The sequence below is a fragment of the Rhagoletis zephyria genome, unplaced genomic scaffold, assembly GCF_001687245.7.
Source record: "Rhagoletis zephyria isolate East Lansing unplaced genomic scaffold, Rhagoletis_zephyria_1.1 Rzeph_scaffold_00047, whole genome shotgun sequence".
Classification (NCBI taxonomy): domain Eukaryota; kingdom Metazoa; phylum Arthropoda; class Insecta; order Diptera; family Tephritidae; genus Rhagoletis; species Rhagoletis zephyria.
In genome coordinates this window covers 457,019-481,339 of record NW_016157131.1, presented here as the reverse complement: position 1 = coordinate 481,339, position 24,321 = coordinate 457,019, and the positions used below count along the sequence as shown (strand labels likewise).

At 32.5% G+C, this 24,321-nt stretch overlaps 1 protein-coding gene across 7 annotated transcripts in view; it reads right to left on the bottom strand.

The window, feature by feature from the left end:
- Positions 1-18,826: 18,826 nt before the first annotated feature.
- The window catches only part of Bsg (immunoglobulin domain-containing protein Bsg), a 100,708-nt gene continuing 95,213 nt past the window's right edge, over positions 18,827-24,321 (bottom strand). For 6 of the 7 annotated variants that reach the window (XM_017622418.1, XM_017622414.1, XM_017622449.1 and 3 more), the window contains exon 8: positions 18,827-19,048. In XM_017622418.1, the coding sequence (XP_017477907.1) occupies positions 19,021-19,048 (28 nt within the window). In that variant the 3' untranslated portion in view covers positions 18,827-19,020. Of the gene's footprint in view, positions 19,049-23,159; positions 23,179-24,321 lie in introns of those variants that run through there. The other variant, XM_017622463.1, reaches the window with a different exon arrangement.

Below are 24,321 nucleotides of genomic sequence, written 5' to 3'. Positions count from 1 at the left end.
TCTCAGAAGGCTATCTAGGGAATTTTTAACGCTAGTGTAGCTAGTGGGAAGAGTACAAAGAAGAAAGAAATAAAGAAGGCTAAGAGAAATAAAGAAGGCTAGCTTCAGTGGTAACAAATAGAGTTTGAGTCCGATATCTAGAGGGTGAGGAAATTTTATTTAAAACTATCGTCGTGCAAAGACTAATTTTAAAATGGATCGTTTTGTGAAAGATTTAGTAACTGCGAGGATCATCTAATGGGCGCTAAATACTTCCACGGAATTTTCAAGCTGCATCAAGCTTAATTATATACCAGCAGCAAGCAGGACTGCAAAATGGTTCTTACTACCAGTTGACACTGATCTGCCAAAGGTTCTTAGCCGGATTGAGGGAGCCATGGAAAATGGGGGGATACATCGCGGGAGTGACCGTACGAGATCCTTAGATTGGAAAACTGGCAACTCTCGAACCTGATGGGAGTATTGACCAAGAACTACCCAAAAGGAAACCGATTGAAAGTCTTATTACGCTGTTTTTTTTTTTTTTTTATCAAAATCTCTGGTGTAGAAATCAGCAGCATGGAAAAGCTCATTATGAGAGGATATTTTCTGGTTTTATTATTTCCTTGTAAGGCAGTGAAGGCTACAAATTACTCTTGAGTGGTATCATAGATGTGGGCGAATCCATGTTGGAATTGACCATTTTTTATTTGGATGAATTTTGGTCAGAACTTTGCTTTTATCATAGGAAAAAACAAAACAAAAAATTTCGAAAGTTTTAATTTTCAGAATTATTTCTGAACTTCGATTTCGCAAGTTTACTTTCTGAATATCCGAAAAGTTATTATAGTTATTAAACTGGCTTGGGTCTCGTTTTAACTAAATGTGATAAAAAAATCGAAGAACCATAGAATTTTGAAATTCTAACAATCTTAAAAGTAAAAACTTGTATACATGTTTGGTTAAATTTTTTTGTACAATACCTCTGATCTAAAGAGATCCTCACATTTTCAAAAAAAAAAAGGCATTTCTGAAGTTCAAAAAAAAATTGTTTGAAAACTCTTTTAATTAAATAAATATTGTTTAACATATTCAACAATTTATATTGAGCTCGAGGCCGTTTATTAAATGAAAATTTATTGTGTGTGTGAGTATTGTTTAACATAAATTTATTTATGGTTTGCAGAAAGTTATATAATTTAAAGTTAAAAAATTTATATTCAATAAAGAAAAAAAATTTAAAAATAAAATAAAGAGAACTTTGAAATAAAAAAACGTTAAAGTAAAAACGTATAAATATTTGTGGCAAAATTTTTTTTATGCACGATTTTAAAATCTCCTGAAATTTGGAAGAAGGTGGTACTAAAAAAATAAACTTGAAAAATCCCGGAAATTATTAAATTTACAAGTTTGGATAACTTTCGACAAAAAATTCAATTTGTTTCTTTTGATACCTTTACATTAGCCGTCAAGATGATACTGATACTTTCTATTAGACTGTCCAGCCTTTGCGTGGCTAATATGGAAGCATTTTGGCTCGCACTTTCTAACTAACCCTGATAAGCTCTCAGGCATTGAAATTAGCCGCATTCCTAATTACATCGGCTCGCGGCGTTTCTTCGACTATTTAAATTAAATGGTCTCCATTCAGTTTTCGTGGCATCACAAAGAACAATATTTTAATTGTCGAAGTACGTCCTTTGTCTGGGGCAACCACTATAACATGGAATACAAATTCATATATGTACATATGTATGTAGTATTTCAGTCTTTAAAGATAAAGTTTTCAAGGGGCTTGATAAGATAAGCGCAAGTATTAGCGTCAAGTTACTTAGCAAATGTAATAAGTATGTAGGTTAATACTATGAAATTAACTAATTTTTTTTTTTTTAATAATCATGACTTTTTCTTGAATTCACTGGGTTCTGAAGTGTTTAGCCGCATTCTCGAAGTAGCAGAGTATTAAAGGCCCGTCCACATAGAACTTTGGCGTTGCGTTGGCGTTGGCGTCGCTTCAACAGCTGACTATGAATACATGAATTCAAACGCAGCCGTCCACATAGCCAAAATTCGACAACGCTCACGCCAACACAAAGCAAAAAGATGGCCAACTCTCATCTTTTCGCGTGCGTCGCTCGTCAGCTGTTGCAAATAAATAAAATTATGTGAAATATTTTCCTTTTTAATCAAGTGCGGGCAAGAAATATCGTTTTTAATGCAATTATTGATATGAAATATTAATTTATCTGTCGTTAGTATGTTAATGTAGTGGCCCAAGCATTCGCTGCCAAGCGCTCATTGTAGCAAGCATACTTTTAACGTGCGTTCTGTCAAACCAACGCCAACGCCAAAGCCAACACGAAAGTTCTATGTGGACCGGCCTTAAGATTGTAAAGTGGAGTTAAGTCTTGGCATGAGTGCTGCTAACAAAATCATGTTTTGCCACATTATGAACCTAATGCATGACGGTTCGTGCAATTTCGTACGTCTATTTTAGCGTTGCATTATTTTGAAGTATTTTCTGATATTATAAGCAATGCAGTTTTGTGGCATTTTCCATAGAGCTGAATGATTGGTGGATGATGTGTTGTATGAAACACTCAAGTTTCGAATTTTGTTTAATCATAAAAGAACAAATTTCTCTTGACTGTGACGAAACTTGGAAAAATGTTTGGCTTAAAGGCGGCTCTTGAATACCACCATTATGAAATGACATTTCAAAGCACATTAGGTTTGTTCGTCGAAAATCCAGCCAGAACTATCCAACACTCAAAATGTCAGAGAGTAAGAAAAAATTCTCTCCAATTCTCGCTCAAGTTGAGAAACTTTAAAATTTCTGCACGAACGCAAATTTGCAGGAATTTGCAAGTTTCCCTGCCAGCTGGTGGCCACGGTTGCATTTCAAACATAATAAATTTTTATAAAATTTTTAAAATTCTTTTAGATGGACAACAACAGGATATACATGTATGTTTCTTGTTGTTCTGACTCTCTTTAACATACACTTAAATTTCTTCATCGTACTAGCTGTCGGGTTTCTTAAATTGACTCTGGTTGCAATTGCATTTCGATTGCGAATAAAATTTTTTTCAGCCGAGTTAAGTTCAAATCATTAGAATTAACTAAATTAATTATATCAGCAAATATTTACTTACTTGTTTTTATAAAAAAAATCGCTAGTGTTTATAAATTTTTAAATGTAATGAACTTATTTATTCAAATTATCGTAGAAAAAAATGCAACCATGTGCCACAACCATATGTTTTTCGTGATAGCAAATTCTTGCTGCCTAAAATTTTTCCAGCAAGAATTTGCAACTTCTCTCAGGAGAACTGCCACTTTGCACTCTCAGTTTTTGAGTGATGGATAATTTTTTGGTCTGCACGAACGCAATTTGGGCAAAAATCATGATAATTCGTACAAATTCGTACAATTTTTTTGCTCGAATTTTGCAATTCGGTCCCGCTATTTACAAATATAAAGTTTTTACATACATAAAAACAAAAAAATAGTTTTGCAAAGGTAAGTAACTTATATACAGCTCAAATATCAAGTGAAACACTTACGCTCGTCAGTACATACAATTAGGGGATTCACAAGGCGTCTTAAGCGTCGTTGTGTCTTAAAAAAAAAATATTTAAACGCATAATTGCGGCTAAAAATTTTTAAAGGTTTCGTTACCTCACCAATATGTTTTCAAACTATTTGGAAGTACAGTATGCGTAGGTAATAGTGTATAAATCGGTCTTATTACATTTTTCGATACCGCTAAAACCACTTTAACCCGTTAATTTATTTTGGAAAAATTTTACGTTACTTAAGACTCTTGCAAATCCCATAAATATTTTGTGTGCCGTTCAAATTTTTATTTCAATGTATGTATGTACATATGTGCATTAGTGTGCCTCACAAAAAAAAGTTTAAGGCTTCAGCTAAAATTTTTCGGAAAAATATTAAGATTTACGTAAGGGAACGTACCCATACTACGTGACCCACTTTTTGCAATTTTTAACCCCCCCCTCCCCCCTCGGTGGCCGCGGGTAGTATATTCCAAGACCCCCCCCTCCCCCTACAGTTTTCACGTAGTAATTCATAAATATGGTTTTGAATCATTTCTTGCTAACAAAAAGTTGAAAAAAATATATATTTGGCTTATAATTGTCTTTATTAACACGGCGCTTGCTGCGTGACGGCAGGAGTGCTTTCATACCTATAATTACAAGTGGAAAAAATATTATCAAGATAAAATGTCAAAATATATCTTAAGCAGTACTTAAATTATAGAAACAAATGTCCCGTTATTTTTATTAACCTTTATTTTCCATCTCAATCATCTTCAACAAACACCTTCCCAGCATCAATCCACTCGGATACATCGTAGATCACGGGGGCGGTAACATCGGGAGTTTCCTCAGACGTAATTATTATCTCTTCATTGACAGCCTCGACATCTATCCACTCCACGCATTCCTTTATGACACACAAGGCCTCCTGTGGTCTCCTAGAGAGAACCCGCAGAGGTCGCACGCGAGACACGTCATCCACCGCACCACCATGCACGTTTTTTCGATGGTTGTTCAATCAGCTGACGTCTGTTCGTCAGTGTTGCCATCTGTGGGTTTAAAAAGCGACAAACACTGCGCGCCATATTTGAATGTAGCTCGAAAAAAACGCTAGATTTTCTTAGTGGATATTGACTACGTGATAAAAACCTAAGCCCCCCCGCCCCCCACTGTGACCAAGTGTGGTATTTGGAAGATCCCCCTCCCCCCCCTGAACGGGTCACGTAGTATGGGTACGTTCCCTAAGCTGCACTGATTTGGAAATATCGCCAAAAATCTCATTATTTCGATTCTGTAGAAAAAATTTTTAAACATATTTATCCAGACCTACTAAGCGGTAAGCGCGTGTATGATCCGAAGCATTTTTGGAAAATTATTTTTTAAAACTTATTTTATTTATAAAAGAATCAATTTTTTGAGGCAATTTCAATTCGGGCCAGCTCACGGAAATCTTACCGCAGAACTCCACAGGCGAACAGCGATGGCCTACCAACTGTCATTTTGACGAGCAATGTGATTGCAAGTTTTTGTGTGTGGGCACTTTGATGTCTTGAAATAAGCATTTGCCGCATGACGCCACCAGACAACATTCTCTCAATTTCGGTGTTTAAAAACATTTAAATCTTTAAAAAACTTGCTGAATAATTTCCTAAAACGTAATAATAAATAATCCAATAAGGAACAGACTTTTATTTTCATTTAATATAAAAATTNATTTTTCTGAAATATTTTGGCGGAGGTCTCAAAATGTAATAGATTTTTTTATTGTACATATGTATGTATGTATGTACAGTGATGCACACTAATGTACATAGCTATTGTGGGTGGTTATTTATGTTTGTATGTGTGTTTGTTTGTTGGTGTTACGCAAATATTTGTATGTATGTATCTTCAAAGTTGCTTGCTCTGCGCCATTGAAGCCGTTGTTATTCTTTTTTATGTACTCGTACCTACATATGTATGTATGTATGTATTTATGTATTTAATTATGTATTTACACTTAACAAATATTTTTGAAAAATATTTGCAATTTGTAATCGTTTATGAAACAAAGCGTTTGTTTGGTGCACTGCTGAGTGTGTTTGCTTTGATTTTCGTTTATTTTTTTTTTTTTGTTTTCTTCTTCTTCTTCTCCTTCTTTCACCTTGAATTAGTTTTCCTAAAACGTTTTACAGTTGCTATGCAATTGTTTAAATACTTTGTGTTTATAATTAAAAATGTTTTATTTTTTTTTTTTTAACTTTCAATGTCGTTAAATTAGCATGGGTTTTTTCGTGTGTGTGTGTGTGTGTTTTTTTTTTTTTTAATTAAAATAACACGAGTGTATGTATGCAATCATTTATGAATGTATGCATTTTTAAGTGTTTGTTATATTTTCGTTTTAATTTAGTTAATTTCGCATAACTATTTTATACTTTTCTTTGTTTTGTTTTATTTTTGCTGCTTTCAAAAAACTTACCCAACTCGCTTTGCTCTGCGCCGCTTTTTGTTTGTTTCAGCCTTACTATCCTACCAATTTGAAGACATTTGGAGTAATTTTTTTTAATTATTTTATGTATTTTTTTTTGTTAATTTTTATTCTAAAAATTTTTTATCTTCATTAATATTATAGTTTGATTTAATATTTCATAATACTAATGTAAATGTTTTCGTTATTTATTTATTTTTTTTTAATTTTCTAATTAAATTTTCTCTCTTTTTTTGCCTATGGTTATCTATTTTTTGCGGTGTTGGTTGTTGTCGTTGAAATAATGCGGTAACTACAATGGCTGCGGGGTGCATGCTTGTATATATTTATATATGTATAATTGCGATTGTATGTATGTATGTTTGTATGGAAATTCAATTTTTTTTCTACAACATTTGTAAATTTGTCTTGTCTGTCGGTTGGTTGGTTGGTTGGTTAATTGGTCGATCGGTCGCAGTATCTGCACCTAACTTTAGAGTGACGTTTAAATGTATACATACATATATTTACATATGCATTATATGTATTATTTTTTATATTATTATTACCCGTAGTATGTAAGCATTAACTTTATAAATTTATTTCACTAATTTTCTTGACTTATGTAACGCTTTTTTATTTATTTACTATTTTTAATGTTATTAAGTTTTTTTTTTTTGGTTTGTGGGTATCTTTTTTTTGTAGGTTTATTAGTCTGTAGATCTTTAAAGTTTTTACAAAACTTTTTTTTTAGTATATTCGCTATTTATGTAATTAATTCTATCAAATGTCTGATTTCGTAAAGCTGATGAATGTTGAGAAACAATTCGCATATGGGTGAGTAAGTAGTATGTATGTATTCCATTTCTCTTTCAATACAAAAACAAATATGAAACACGTTTCTTTGCTATGCTTAGTAAGGTTTTATTTTAAATGACTATGTGGATACTAAGTACGTATGTAACATGTATGTATGTATGACTGCATGTGTAGTAGGGTGGTACTTAAAATATCAACTTCATGGGGCAACCCTTTTATTTTGTTCTGCAAAATTAAGGCATTCACTACAAAAATAAAATAAAAAAGACTGAGGGCGGCTGTCAGGATTTGAAAACATTTAATTATCCTTTAAAAATCGCAAAAAAGCGACAAAATTTTGACATTGACCAGCTATAACTCAGCGTGTTAGTTTATGAACTTATAAGAATAAATTTCAAATTTATCAGATTTCAAGTGAAAATTTTGTAAAATTTTTGCAACTTTAAAAAAATCTGATTTTTTCCAGACGCGATAACGACCCCTAAAAATTTGTTTAAAATTCTAAAATCTTCGTGGATGTCTTTAATTTGTACATGGAACAAAATAAGGGGTGCGCCCCATACAAAATTTAGACGTTTATATTTTTTAAGGGCCACCCTAATGTGTAGTATGTCAATTCATTTAATGTATGTATATTTATACTTTATATTTATATGTAAGTGGGTATAAATTTTTTGTTTTTTTTTCTCTCTCTTCATTCAAAATTAATCTTAAGCCTAATTAAAAATATATGTATTTACTTACAACATTATCGTTTGAGTATTATCAATATTCTATACTAGTTTTTCTTTTGTTTTTCATTTGTTAGTGGGAAAATTTATGTATCTACAAGTTGTTTTTGTTTTTATTCAATTTTTTTTTTTTGTAATGTACATTATCGAAAAATTTTAACGTTTCAGTTTTCTATGGCATAGAAACTTTAATGTTTACCCGTTGTTGTTGAAAGAAAAAAGCGTTTATTTTTAACGGGTAATTAAAGCGAAAACGTAAATGATCAACGAGTATTAGATTGTTAGCAGTTTAAATAATTTAATTTAAATTTTTTTACAACAAATATGTTTGTAATGCATATGCGGTACATACAAATGCGTGTGTATTATATTTATATATGTACATATATGTATGTATAGTGTTCATTGCTTACTTACATACATAACTCCATTAACGCATTTTTATTTAATACATTTTAAATTTTTCTTTATTTTATTACATACAAATTATAAGGCAGAAGTTTGGGTTGAATAAATTTTTAGACGCTCATCTCCCTCACATAAATATTACACAGTAGCCTAGCATCAACACTTCGGCAATACTCGAATTTCATCCTTCGCATGCCTGCATTGATACATTGAACTATTTTGGTTTTTTAACTGATAGAAAATATTTTCAGAGATAAATTTCATGGCATTTCTTTTAAATTGAAGTCGAAATATATTTTGATGCTTCATAAATATAGTGAAAATTAAAACAATATTTGCAGAAAAAACTATGGGGAAAAGAGGAAAATTACATACATTTTGAAATGTCTGAATTATATCTATTGCATTAGTTATTTATAGCTAAATTACTACATTTCATTAATCTGTTGAAAAAAATAAAGAGGACCAGAAATTTTTTCTATGAAAGCTTTCACCTCATAAATAATTATTTACACCACACACAAAGTATCTTGCCACCAGTCGCAATTTTGAATATTGTTAAATTTTCCTAAGCAGATAATATCAGCCTAAATTTTAGTGAAAAACTAAAAAAATAAATAAATAATAAAAATATTAAATAAGTAAAAAAATATTAAATGAGTATCTAGTAATTAAATGAAATTTAAAAGCGCTTAAAACAATAAAATCTAGAAACTAAAAAGATTATTTAATTAAAAAAGCTTAAAAAATAAAAAATAAACTATTAAAAAAAATAATAAAATAAGTTTCTAAAGTCGTAAAGTTTAAAAGCTTAAAAAAGGTGTAAAGGACTTTTTTTAATATATTTTTAAATATAATAAATTTTAAAAATATAATAAAATAGGTCTCCAAAATATACATATTTGTTTTGATAAGTTATATCTGAAAATTAATAAAAAACGAAAAAAATAGAAAAAAGAAAAAAATATGTTTCTAAAACACTTTTGAGGTACTCAAAACTTTTCTAATTTAAGCAATTAAAATTGACACTTCTTTGTGTATATTTAGATCAGCGAAGATGAAAGAGAGCTTTTACGCCTTCATATGAACAAAGTATTAAAAAAATGTATGACTTTCGAAAAACCCTGCAGAAAATTCAGCAACAATTGACAACTAGTGTAAATGGCAAATGTGAAAAGTGCGGTAATCGATTGGGTATGGAGAAAAATTTGGAATATACTTTTGAACAAAAAAATGATTGCTATACATTAGGCCGGGTCGGTACCTACACGCAAGATATTCAACAAATTTTGTTCAAAACGAAAGTTAACTTTACAAGTCGTATAGTTTTTTTGAGATTTAAGTTAAATTGCGTTGCGGCTTTACTAATTAAGCTTTTACTTCGATAGTATATAGGTGCTTTATTATATAGTATATATAGATACATATATTTAACTTAACTTTACAAAGATATTTCGCTTTGAGTCAGAGTTTTTTTTTTACATGCCAGTTAATTACTTATGCGTCGAATTATTTCTGTATCAATTCTTAAAAAACTGACACAAAATAGTTCAATCTTTCAATGCACTTCCACACACCATCTTTCTCCTTTTAACATATAGCGAACTTTGAGTTTTTTTCCTCTAATTATACATACACACATATTTTAAACAAGTTAATACATGAAAAAATAACATTTAGTTTTTTGTACAGTTTTCTTAAAAGATTAAACAAATTGATTAATATCCAAATTTTAATTTCGTTGTAAAAAATTTTCTTCTTTTGTTTTTTTTTTTTTGCTTTCTGCTGCTTTATCCCGTTAAGTAAGTTGTTATTAGGTTTTAATTTAGTTTAGTTTTACAGTTTATTTACAAAACAAAAATAAAAATATATATTGTTGGAAAAGATAGAAGGAACAATTTGGTGGCACCTTTAACAGTGATCTTTATTTTTTTGTACACTTTATTACGACTAATCTACAAATATGTAAATGAATTTTTAGTTAATTGCATTTGCGTAAAGTTTGCTATAAAAATATTGAACAGGACTTGATTTAAAAAAAGATATTGTTAATTTAGAACAAAAATAAATTTTGAAATTCTATTTAGTGGTGCAGTAAGCAATTTTTGATAATCAGTTTTATCCAGGGAGAGCTTTTCTCCAGAACCCATCTAAATACTGTCTAATCTATGCAAAGCTTAAAAAGCTTGGTGTCCTTAAACCAGCGACGAGCAGGGATAGCTTTTACTCTGCACACGCCTATACAAAATGTATAGAAAGCTTAAACGAGCTTTGCACGCTGGCAAGGCAGTGCACATCACCGCTTTAGACTCACATGGGAAATGAGCAATTCGGTTTTTGAATATAATCATATTTACCTATCTTACAATTAAGGCTTCAGTTACTATTGATACGTATTTTTTTTACGTAGAAACGTGGTGACTCTCAAATAATGTACGCAGTATAACCACTGTTTTCTGACGAAGATTCCGGACCAGTTATAATTTTACACAAAGTCACTTACTTATTGGACATAAACGTATCGGGGTTTTACAGCTTGCTATTCGTTAGTATGTCATATAAACCAGCTACGACCAGAGAAAGAAAGATAGAGCTTTTACCACGCGCTAGTCTACAGTGATCTGTTTCATATAGACCGGGGTAACGATCGAATGGAGCTATTACTCTGCGCGAGTTTATGTTAAATCTGTAGAAAGCTTTTTTAAAGCTTTTCCCCAAAGCCAAGTTAAGGTTGTTTCTGATGTAGACCAGTAAATTCCGATAAGCTTTTCAAAGTATCATATATGTAGGTTTTAAACCACTGATGGGCACTGCCTTGCCCGCGGGCAAAGCTCTTTCAAGCTTACTATACATTTTGAATAGGCGCGAGCTGAGTTAAAGCTCTCTGTGCCCAACGCTGTTTTAAACGAACGGACCACCGAGTAAAAGTTAATCTTCGGCAATATAGATTTTACATGAAAAGCACACAGGGAAAAAGCTCTCGCACAAACCAAAAGCTCCCGCTGACCAACGCCCCTTTAATAATAATAATAGATTGGCGCTTACACATATTTTAGTGTTTGGCCGAACTTCTCCTCCTATTTGTGGCGTCCGTCCGCCATGATGTTGTCACACAAAGTGGCGGGAACTACAATTTTGCGCTGACTCCGAACGGAGATTATAATTATTAAGTATAAAGCAACCAATTTAAGTGAATGTGTGAGTATGTATAGCACCATTTTCATTTTGCATTTTTCTGCAAACTTTTGCGCGAGCTTTCGCCGAAAACTTTCACATTGCAGTATTGCAGTAGGAAAGAACAGTTGAAACTTTTTTCGCGCTGAAGTAAACTTGCTTCGCATTATTTATATGTAAGTATTACTTGTATGTATTAAGAGAATATCCATCTCGATAAACCTATCCGTAGATACATATTTTTATAACAAACTGTACGCTAGCATTTTATTGTACGTAGTAAGTGTACATATGTAATTCTATGAACGGACATCAAGCTGAAAGATTATGAAAGAGTCTTTAGAAAGGTTCCTTTATACATGTACAACATACATATATAGTAATATAAGGGTGGTCCATAAAATATGAGCATCTAAATTTTGTATGGGGACCCTATTATTTTGTTATACGAACAAAATAAAAACATTCACGAAAATTGAGAAATTAAAAAAAAAAAATTTTGGATTGCATTTTTTTTATCGGAAAATTCTATAAAAATTTTGCTTTGACCAGCTTTAACTCAGCAGGTTTAAACTTATTTATATACATATGCAAAAGGCAAAATATTGTCGAATTTCTGCAATTAAAAAAAAAAATCTATTTTTCAAACTTTGCTAGTGAAATTTTCGTGGATGCCTTTATTTTGTACGTAGAAGTAATCGAAGGGCTGCCCCGTGATGTTAATATTTTTAAGGACCACCCTAACATAGTATGTATGTGTGTACACATCAATTTCAATGCTGCTTCAAAACTAATTTAATAAAGTAGTAAAAACTTAAATGAAAACATTCAGACAGTCCGAAAATCGCAAGTTGCTGAAATAGTTAACTTCGTTAATTCTAAAATTCTTCGGACGGTCCAAAAGGGCGAAATTTCTTTAAATCATTAGAATATTTATACTCCCGACATATGTATGTATGTATGTATGTATTTATACGTAAATGCATATGTCTTATGTTCCATTTGACTACAATACATATACATATGTATGTATACGACGAGTATTTCGAATCATTTCCTACGAAGTAAGATATTCGTTTAATTTTTTTGTTTTGAAAAAATTCGCATAACTAGAAGCACTAATTAATATTCAACAATTATTAGACGCTAAATTTCGTCTTGTTCTACTTCTTCTATGAAGTTCACGGTGAATTTCACCTGCCTATACATGGTTTTTTTTTTTCTTAGTTAAGATGTGATAACTAAAAGGGAAATAAATTTTTTAGTATAGTTTTTAGTTTACTTTTTTAATTTTATTTTATTTTTTTGTTTTAACAGCGGCTTGAGCTTAGAATCAGCGTTGTGATGGAAATGTGTGACCGGATATTATGGAAAAATCGAGTACCAGGTACATACATTAATAAAAAGGTTAGGTTAGTAATAAGACCTTAATTTCATTTAGTTTTATTTATCTTGTCGGTACCAGTACACTACTTTTTCATAACCACTTCGAGACTAGTTTCAAACTACTCAGGAATGATCCCAAAATTGTCTTGAAGTAGTTTTGAGAACTTCGAGTACTTGTCCCCGAAAAGATCTTCAGCAAGTCTTGAAACGGTGCGAAATAGTCTTTTACTAGCCCAAAAACGATCCCTAAATAGGCCAAAAATATTTCTGACATAGTCTTGAAGTTTCACAAAATGCTTTCAAAAAGTTGATCACGAACTAGTCCTGAAATGTTCCTGAAACAGTCCTGAGGTGATCCTGAAATGATCACGAGATGGTCTTGAAACGGTCCCCAATCTAGTCCAAAATAGGCCCTAAATAGTCGTGAACTAGTCCCCAATGGTCCTGAAACAGCTCCGAAATGGCCCTAAACAGTTCCCGAAATGAAAACAAAGTAGTCGCGAAATTGTTCTAAACAGGGCCCAAAAGCGATCCCGAAAGTTCACAAAAATTTTCCCGGCAAAGTCGTGAACTAGTCCCGCAATGGTCCTCAAATAATCGTGAACTAGTCCCCAAAATCGTGATTCCAAACTAGTCCCGAAATATTCCTGAAACAGTCCTGAGGTGATTCCGAGATGGTCTTGAACAACATGTCCCGTAACTATTTAGAACTAGTCCGCGAAATAGACCTTAAATAACCGTGAACTAGTTCCGAAATGCTCCCAAACTGCTCCGAAAGGGTGATGAACAGTTCCCGAGACGGTCCCGAAATGAAAATGAAATAATCGTGAAATAGTACTAAACAGGGCCCGAAATGGTCGAAAAAGTAGTGAATTTGCCCCGAAAAGACCTCGAATAAGTCTTGAAAAGGTTCTGATCTATGCCCAAAGTTATCCCGAATTGATCCTGAAGTGGGCCAGAAAAAGCACTGAATTAACCCAGAAAAATTTATTTTTACCCACAAGAGGCAATTACAGATTTTCTGCTGGGTTACACAAGCATGTAGAGATCTTCGGCATTCCTTGACGCATATCGACTTTGTCATTGCCGACCCTAAGGCCTTGTTGACAGCTTGACTGTCAACAACGAAGGCAAGTTTAAATGGAGCTAGGTAATTCATGTTTACCAGCTTTGCCGCCATGTCAATGGTATGGTTTGGAGGCGTCGATATAACACTTACTTTACATGAATATTTGGACACGAAAAAACTCTATGTATGATGGGTGGCGATTACTCTCGACCGTAGGCTCGCTGGTGTCACATCTTCAAAGAAACGTTCGCTGATGTTCAACCATAACACGTACGAGGTTTTGCGCGCCATTTCGGTAACAATGATTAGTGGTTCGCCACCAAGCGACAGTTACCCGCGTTGTACGAGCATTTCGAATCGATTACGTTGAAATGGGTAACTCGGTTAATTTTACTATACAAAAGAACCAAATGTTGACCGTACCTGCGGCTATTTTCGTCCATTCTGAAATTCCAATTTCCGATGTCGCATTCGACGGGTCGTATTTAGCAAATAACGCGACTAATATTGCTTTCCAATTCCTTAACCGTTGCTTAATCGTTGTCTTATAGGAACAAATTTTCGACAAGATGACGGGCTATAATTTCAGGCAGCGAATAGTCCGTTATCATGAGGCGATAATGGAGGCCCCATTCGCAGTTTCATTGCAGTCCATTAACCGCACTAAACCGATGTTTTGTCTCCACATAATGATACTTCTGGAACCTCTTCGGCCTGTTCTTCAGCCAGTAGCCGGGAATTTTGCCTACTGCGAAGCCATTAAGGGAGAAGTTAGCCTCATCGCTGAACAAAATTTTGGACGAAAACGCACGGAACATATTTTCGCGTCGAACGCTGACTTTTGCAATACAGCGACAGTAAGACTACCGCTAACGCACTGCAGAGCACAACAGACCGGTCTGTGCTGTGCTATGTCCAACCGTCGCTCTTTCGGTCCTTCCGTGGTCCGTTTGACGCGTTCCTCAGGCAGGAGTTGGGCACGCAGGGTCCACATCCATTTTTTTGGTTTTACACTGCTTGCCCCACTGGATCGTTTGTGCCGTGAAGATACTCGCGAATACAAGAAGCTTCGATTTAACTCCAATTTGAAGTTGGTTCTCAAACGATCAGGAGGTGTTTACCTTGCTTTAGCATTTCTTTGAAAAAAATTTTGAAACGAAAGACATGATGGCTGATATTGATAATTAAGTCCTGATTTGGGAATTATATGTGGGTCAATCCACGTGAACAATGGTAGGAATCGGCCACTTTTGATTTTGAGGAATTTTTATCAGTACGTTTCTTTTATGATATACCGAAGTTCTGCCACAGAAAACAGAATTTTTGGAAACTATCATACTTTTTTTAGTTACAAAAATGGTTTTGGTCTCGTTGTAAAGATGATACTTGGGGCTAAATAGCAAAATATATTTATAAAAATTCGATAAAATAATTAAATACAGAATTTAAAAATTTAAGAAATCATAAAAGCAAAAACTTATGTATGTTTTTGTATACCTTTTGAACTTTCGAAAAAAAAATATTGCAAACTATAAATTTAATAATAAATAAAAATTTAACATAGCTTTATATAGTTTGCAAACAAACATTCATATTAAAAAAAAACATTTTCCTTACAATTTTTCAGTTGGGGATATTATAAAAAAAAAAAATTACTAAAAATTTTTATAAGTTTTTGCTTTCACAGTTTTTTTTTTTAATTTTAAAATTCTGTGATTTTTCTATTTTTTGAATTTTTATACATAAATACATATTTTTCCTTTATAACCCTAAATATCACCTTTAAAATAAGGATCCAGAACGCGTTCCAGTGTCTTAAGTCTTTCGTTGACTAAATTTGCATAATTATCTTTCAGTTCTTTTTTGATTAGTTTTAATATTCGAACATAATTTTAATATTCAAGCATTTCACACTAATGAACGCTATGTGAAACAATTTGTTCTCGCTTCCATTCTTCGCGAATAGTTCAGAAAAGATTAGTTGCCGTTTCGTTCTCTGTCAGAAAGTTCTTGCAACTTTATTTCCCAAATTGCTCTTCGAGAGCAAATTGCTTGGACTTGTGTTGGCGTTTTCTTCTTTGCCGAAACGTTCCGAAGACTCTTGTTCCCTTAGAAATATTCCGGAAAGTATTGTTCGCATTTTGGTCTCTTTTATGGGACGTTTCACCGTTTCACAGGGTTTTGTTTATACACAATTCCCATAGATAATGTTCTCGACAGTTTTGTTCTCATTTCGGTTTTGGCTTTGAAACGTTCTTGGGAAGAAAACTACGATAATGACATTTCTTTTCGACCATACCTTTTTTTCTCAGTCCCTGCTTAAAAACAAGACCGGCAGATAATATTTTTGAGAAATTAAAAAAATAAATTTGCAAAGTACTTGAAATTGTGAAATTTAGAATTTTGTATAACTGTAAAAAAAAACCCCAGTTTGAGTGTATGGAAAGGAAGTTGTATGAAATCTTGCCCGTGTAACCATCAAGTAAGTATTTAAGTATCATAAGCTGCAATTCTCTTATCATGGAATTCGAAAGCGATATTTTTGAATATCTGAAAAAAGACTGAATATTTTCCAGCAAAAGCTAAATTTTTGAGCATATCTCTAAAGAAGGAAATTCTGTCGGAAGAGATTTTTGTAAATAGTAGCGTTTTCAAATCCAACCAGTTTTAATATATAACTTTTATTTTTTTTTTTTTAAATAATGTTCATAATGTAACTCTGTACAAAATTTAAAACAAAATTAAAAAAAATTTCGTAAAACTTTCACACTTTTTCATTGCGGATAGACTATTGAAAAAGTTTGAGTGTTTTGGTATATGAAAAAGGCAAATTTTATGAAATCTTGCCCGTGTAACCATCAAGTAGGTAAGTAATTTGAAAATAATACGATACCCGAAATATTTTTGAATATCTGAAAACCAGAAGAATGCATATTTTACAGCAAAGGCTAAATTTTTAAGGATATTGGTGAAAAAGCAAATGCTGTCGGAAAAGATTTTTGCAAATAGTTGCGTTTTCAAATCGTACGAATTTTAAAACACGTTTGCTGGTAGAAAAACAAAGAGCATAGAATTTCTTCGATGTTCTTTGAGTAAAACAACATACAGTGAGTGTCAGTAAATTCTTCCAATTTTCGAAAATAATGTAAATTTTTTTGAAAATAATGTTCATAATATAACTTTGTACAAAATTTAAAACAAAAACAACAAAGTTTCTGTAAAACTTTCACACTTTTTTTGAGAATTTTTAGAGAATTATTAGGTATGTATGCAGTTTTGTAGCTTATTTAATTTTAGTTTAAAGTGGCTAAAAATAAACTTTTTTGAATTTTCAATTATGCGGGAAATTTACACGAGTTTTTTATGCAATATTTTTTTTTTACCGATAAGGTAAATCAAATAAGCGGGGAAAACAATTAACCGGAGGACAATACTGTCTAGTAAAGTACAAGTTTCAAATGGCTAAAAATACCGTTGATTTTTGGCAATTTTTTTGTTTGACAGCCTTGCGTATTTCCTGACATATCACGTATTGTCTCATGTGGTTTCATATTGAAGAAATTGCGCAACACCATCAAACAAAAAAGTGGCCAAAAATCAACGGTATTTTTAAGCCACTTCAAACTTGCACTTTATTATACTAAAATTTAATTTAATTCATAATCAACAATAGCTCAATAAAAATTTTTAAATATAATTGTTATAAGGCCATAAATAAAGAAAAACAAATTATTGAAATATAATAATAGCACAAAACATAAAAAAAAAACATGGAAGAAATTGTACAGTACGATTTTCACTGTATGAATTTTATGTTTCTAAAAAACCAAAAAAAAATTGCTTCTCAGTATAAGTATCATATTTAGTTAGTAAGTTTTGCAGCTTCGTTTCCCAATAACTGCATAACTGGAATTTTCAAACTTGATTTTTTTTTTTCATTAATTTTCATAGTCACTAATAACAAAAAAAAAAAATATATATTTTTTCCATTAAATCATCAATAAATTTTATTCACATAAGTAAGCTCTGCTTTAAATCAAAGTGCGTTTTTTTTTTTAAATTAAATTATCAATTATTAATTTTCAAATACTATTGTTATTATAATAATTTTTATATATGTAGTATGTATTATGTACAATATTAACTTAAATTTTGTTTCCTAGTTTTCTGTTATTCACTTGTTAACCGACAAAACTGTCCGGAACTTTGAAAGTTTTGGCAGTTTTTCTTAAACTTATACCATGAGGACAAATTAAATACTTATGTATGTATGTACATATGTACGTACATAACCTCTCAATATTATTTTTATTTTGTCATTGTGTTTTTATGTATGTACATATATTTTTTCAACTTTCACTTCTGTCATCTTGCCGCAATTCCGTCTCCGCACCAACTAATTTTAATTTGTCCACATGCTAATTAACTAATTAGTTAATTAATAAATAATTTTTTATCGATAAAATTTAATTTTTTATTTTTCATTTTTTTCGCACTACTAAAATTATACAATTCAACAGTTTGCACCATAAAATTAGTAAATATTGAATTAACTCTCCAATTTTTTAATGTTTTTGTTTTAAATACATATTTCTTTTACATTTGCATTACAAAATCTTCATATTTTTGTTTTCTTCTTGTTGTTCACTTTATTTAAATCGTTTTTTGTTTTCTTTTTTTTGTTTTTGCATTTTATTTTTTAATTTATTTTTTTTTTTTTAGGTTAATTTTAATTTTTCATAATTTATGAAAACATTTTCGCCACTCTGCGCCCAACTCGTGGCGCAAAGTTTTCTGCGCGAATAACAATGTCCGCCTATTCGTCTATTCGTCAGGTCTTTAGCGTTTTTGTGTGGTTTTAGTTTTTAGGTGCTTTTCTGTTTTATTCATAACTTACGCCACAAATCTCATTCGTTCAATCTTTTCTTTACATTTTACATTTTAGCGCTCATCGGTGTATCGCGTTTTCCAGATGTGAGATTTTGCAAATTTTTTTTTATTTCTCATTTGTTTTTTCGTTTTTTTGTTATCTAATTTTGCGGCTCGACATTTCGCAATTACATTGTATGTATTTGTATTTGTTCGGGAATTTGTTATTTGTTATCACTTTCGACTTCGAATACACGCATTTTCTACAATACATCATAGTACAGTACAACAAAAAACAATGGGCTTTTTTTTGGTTGCTGTTGCTTCTGTTGTTCTTGTTCATGTTGTTGTTGTTGTTGTTGTTGTTGTTGTTGTTGCAGTGTTTTTCTTTTTCGTATAGGTAATCTAGTAATGCTCGTTACACGTTACTCGCACGTTTTGGATTTACTTATTTGGATTTTTTTTTTTTTTATAAGCTTCACGATTGCAACAGTGAGTGAGTGAGTGTTTGAATACGAGTGCATTCATTTTGTATGAATGTACGAGTATATTTGTCTGTATAAATTTCTAGGAAATTTAATCATAATTTCTCCTTTTCTTCTTCCTGCAATTATAATAATAAATACATATGTGAACTTTAGTGTTGTAACAAACTTACATAACTATTAAGTATTTATGCATGTATGTACATGCATGTATGTTTTGTATGTGGATTTTCATTTAAAATGTATGTATGTTTGTTTACGTTATGTAAGAGTATCTATGTATGTGTTTGTATGCATGTGGGCTGAAGAAAGTTGAATTTTTTGTTTTAAGTTTGATCTTAAAATTACGAATACCTTTAAAAGCTATGTTTCTTTAGTTTTTGTTTTTGTTTTAAATTTTTCAATATATAGCATAGCATAAGTGACTGAATTTTAGGCTGCTTAATTTTAATTTTTTTTGTTTTGAATTTTTTGTATGTACTTTTTCACATTTGTCTAAGGGTTAAAGGATGCATACAATTTTGCACAGGAAACATTTTTCGCTAGTGCTCAAGGCGGATTCAAATAGTTACTACATACTAAATTAGTTCAAAACTATGAAAACCTAAAACAGTACAATAATTAGAAGTAGTATATTGCAGTGAGCTTTAAAGTTTTTGTAATGATTCTACACACAAGCGGACATTGTAGTGTATGCTGGTATTTTATGCATATAAATTTTAATGTAAAACAAAATTAAAAACCCATTGTAACTCTTGCACATGTCTAGATACTAGAGTGGATTTTTGTAGGTAATTTTGTACTATTTCGGCCCCTTTTGCATACATAGGTTAGGTACAAAGCTGCAAATTAGGTACAAAAAAAGGCATGAGTACCAGGTAGGCATGACATTTAATGTGTAAACATCTGTGTCCCGAAATGGTGACGAAAAATTCCAGAACTCGTCTCGAAGTGACCCCGAACTGGTCCCAAAAAAGTCCCGAAATATAGCCAAAATTATTCCGAACTAGTCCCGCACATCGCCCCGAAAAAGTCCTGAGCTAGTCCGGAAATTTTCGCAGAAAAGTCCCGAAACATTTCCGAAAAAGTCCGAAACTATATCAACTAGCAGTCTTTGGTTTACGTGTTACGGCAAAGATTTTACATTAAAAACCCATTTGAAAAGAATTTCAGTTTTTTATTAATATTTTTGTAATGCACGGATATTTTGTAGATAATCGTGATACTGTAAGTAGTGAATTCTTTACCGTTCATTTTATGGCCCATCAGCTCGGTGCTAGAGATGGGCGCCGGACTAAATATTCAATACGGATCTCGTCCATCCCGACGTTTTTCAGATTTGTACCGCTGATAACATGGGTCCCGATATCTATCACTAAGTAAAACTCACTTGGATTTAATTGTAAATAGTTCATACATATCTTGGCCCGTCAATTAAAGTAGCTTAAGTGACTTAAGAAGCTTTGACTTTGAATTAAAAAATAATCAGTTTCCCTTGAATTTCATTTTTATTTTTATTATTATGCTTCGGAACCCAATGAAGGGTTGTTTTAAAGGGAAAAGGGTCTATCTCGACTTAGGCTACTTTAATTGACGGGCGCAGGTATATAACTGTGTTTGTATGGAATAGTAGCTTATGTCGAAAGGCTGGCGTTAGTATAATGCAGCATTCGCAGCATAAGAGCCAAATTAGCCGCAAATCTATTACCATAGACGTCCACATAATGTACGCCGTGTGAATACCGGCTATAAGACTCTAAGAGAACTGGTTATATGGAAAGGAAGAACGATCGGGCATAGCAGTATAATTTCTCGATTGCCATCTAAGATGAGACTAGCAACCGATTAAATACGATCTGAAGTAGAGTTTTACAGTACTTTCGGGATAATTCTTCCGTCGGAAGCCGACTGGGACGGGGAACTTGATATCTCTACCTGGATACATCACCAGTACACCGATGGCTTCAAAATGGAACGCGGAGTTGGAGCAGGCGTTTACTTTGAGTCCGTAGGAGTAAAAAGATCAGTTCGTCTGCCCAAATTCGCAAGTGTACTCCAGACAGAAGTATTCGCCACAGCTGAAGACTGCCGTCTCTTAGAACGTATTCGCTTACGTCAGCGCGGAGCCATTTTCTCGGATATCCAGGCGGAAATTAAGGCCGCAACATCCCCGGACACGAAGCTGCCGACGAATTAGCCAGAGACGATTCCACATTGGTCTCGATCGAGGATCGGATCTCACTCCCAATTGGAACCCTATATAGATAAATCTTTCTCCACAATCTTCAGAAATCGGATCAAAGGTGGCGCACGGCGACAAGTAACTGTATATCCAGCTCATGTGTCCCGTGTACAGCCAGTAAGGGAGCACTCAACTTATTAAGAAAACCTAGATCTGACGTTACAAGGGAATAGCCGTCACTCAGCTGTCTTTAACTAAGCCAAAGCGGTTTTTTACCGTTCTCTTCGCTAAAATCATTCTCTTTGCAAGTGATAATAGTACCACCCTTAGTAAATCAAAGTTCAAAGTGTGGTCATTTTCATTTCTTTACCCACACTTCAACTTTCAGTCATTGTGAAAAAGTCTTGACCACTATCAGCCATAGCTTTGCTAAACATTATTTTGGGATTTGATTTCCCGGAAAGTACTCGGAGACAATGGAAACCCTATGCAAACGATTTCCTGGCTAAGTCGATTCGGGAGCTCTGTGTATACTCAAAGAGAACAATTAATATTGATTTTATTGCAAATATTTATACCTTATAAAGGACTTTCTGGGCGTTTTTGGGCACAAGAATTCTGAATTTACAATTTATTTTTACCAAAACCGGCCGCTGGGGTGCGCTTTCATGCAAAAAAAAAAAAATGTTAGGAACTTGAAGGAAAAGTGCAAACAATGTTTCTCAACAATGTTGCTAATCAATGTTTCTTCATGTTCTATAGCACCAAAGCGTACCCAGCGGATGTTTTTGGCAAAACTACCAAAATTACTTTTCTATTTACAATCCAGATTTTCAGAAAAACTGTGTTTCATCTATTCCCCAGCCGTGTTATGTGTGAGAAATTTTTTTTTAAGTCCTCGATAACTATTATTTTGAGACTTATCAGCGAGATACATTTTTTAATGTCTTCAACCACTTTTATTTTTAGACTTTTCATACAATTTTTTAAATTCCAAAGGACGACACTTGTTGAACCTTATTTAGGGAATAGTTCGGAACGTTTTTTTTTTTTTTTTGAAACATTTCGGGACTAGTTCGGGTGCAGTTTGAGTCTAGTTCAGAGCTTATCCGGGGACCAAGTCCTTTACTAGTCCCAAAATGTACCGAACTAGTTGCGCGAGAAAGTCCCGAAGAAGTCATGGACTAGTCCCGAAATAGTCCTAAACAAATCCCGCCTTTTTAAGACTTCAAATTTTTTTGGTGAGAATCGGCTGAAATTCACTCAATTAAAAAATCCACTTAAAATAAATAACATTCGGCAATGTCCGCTTTGTTTAATATCGATTCTTAGATATATGTATGTAGGTATCTAAATAAAAATTTGGGATGTACACAAGTACATATGTATGTAGCTTTACATATTTTTTAAATGCTAACTAAATGCTATGCAAACAAACAAAACAGTTGGTTAACGAAAAATGCTTCTAAGTGCTTGGTCTCTACGAATGCACACTTAGGTGTAGCTATGTATGTATGTATAAGAATAAGGGTTCTAAATATGTATGTATGTATACAAAAGGAAAAAATAATTATCATCATTACATCCTTAACAATACAACAAACAACAAATGTTTAAAAAAAAAAACATTTGTTTTTTTTATTTCAAATTTTGCAAACTAATACACTCCACCTTATCCGTCGATTGTAAAAATGAATAAAAAAAATATGTAAAACATTCAGCTACGGGTTCATCGTTGGTCAATTGGTTGATGTTGGTTGGTGGCATGGTACTTTTTTTTTTTTTGGTACATTGGTTGGTTGGTTGATTGGTTGTGGGGTAAGTGATTGATTGCATGGATGTTATGGTACTGGATTTGTGATGGTTGTGATGGCGGTGGCGGTTACAGTGACACTTGGCTATATGCTGTTGATGTCTGTGATGGTTATCGCTGGGAGTTTTTGTTTTAGCTTTGTGTTTTTTGTTTTTTTTTTTTTGATTTGGTTACTATTTTTCATTCGTCAAATCAATTTATATATTTAGTTAAAAATTCTTGATTTTACTCGTCGCTTGCATCACGTTTATCAACTACACACAATCCACGTTGGGGTTATTTGCATTTAGTAGTTTAGGCAGCACATTTGTTGATGGGTTGGGCGGGCGGGCGTGAGACGATTGGTTTTTTTTTCATATAATTTTTTAATTAGTTTATTTGCCATGGATGTGGGTAATTAAAAATTTTGCGGATAGATAGAAAAAAGGGAACATTTAATAATTTGTAATCAATTGTTATGCTCACAAGTACGTACATACATACATTTACGATATACAAATAGAGGATTTATATTTTTGGATTTCAAAATACATATGTACACACATATGTATGTATAAATAAATGCAAAAAAAAGGTATCTAGTTATGGGAGTTTTCAGAATAATAAATATGTAAATAAATAAATCAAATTAGTTTTCAGGTTAATACATACATATGTACATAAATAATTAGATTAGCATGCCTAACAAGCTTACGATTTTATACATCGAAAATAAAAATCCATTTGAAGTACATACATGCATACTTAAAATGATATTAATAAATAAATTATATGTGATCGCGAAGAAAAAGGTGTTGTCAAGCTAACATATCGAGCCTTAACCGCCAAAATAACGTAAGCGACATTTTTTTCAATTTTTTAATTTTTTGTTTCTTTTTGATGCAGAAATAATCCTAGAGCATCTAGATGCATTTCTGCGTCAAAAGGGAAATTTTGAAAAAAAATTCGCTTACGTTATTTTGGCGGTTAGGGCTCGATATACATATTCACTCGAAACTAATCTCATTGCATTTTTAAAGGGCAGGATACACCACACAAGCGTCTTGTCAAACCTACTTATTTTTCATTTCCCCATACACCATACAAACACGGCTAATTCAAATAGAGATTTGTCATTTCCTTCCGGTTCACAACATGTCGTGCCCTAACCGCCAAAATAACGTAAGCGACATTTTTTTCAAAATTTTCTTTTTGATGCAAAAATGCATCTAGATGCTCTAGGAATATTTCTGCATCTGTCGCTTACGTTATTTTGGCGGTTAGGGCTCGATGTGCAGACAACGAATATGCTGCTTAAAATTTGTTCACTATTGCATAGATTTTTTTTTTACATATGAGGGCAAATCCGGGAAATAGTCAACCAAAAACAGAAAAAATTACTGCAATTCAATTTCTTA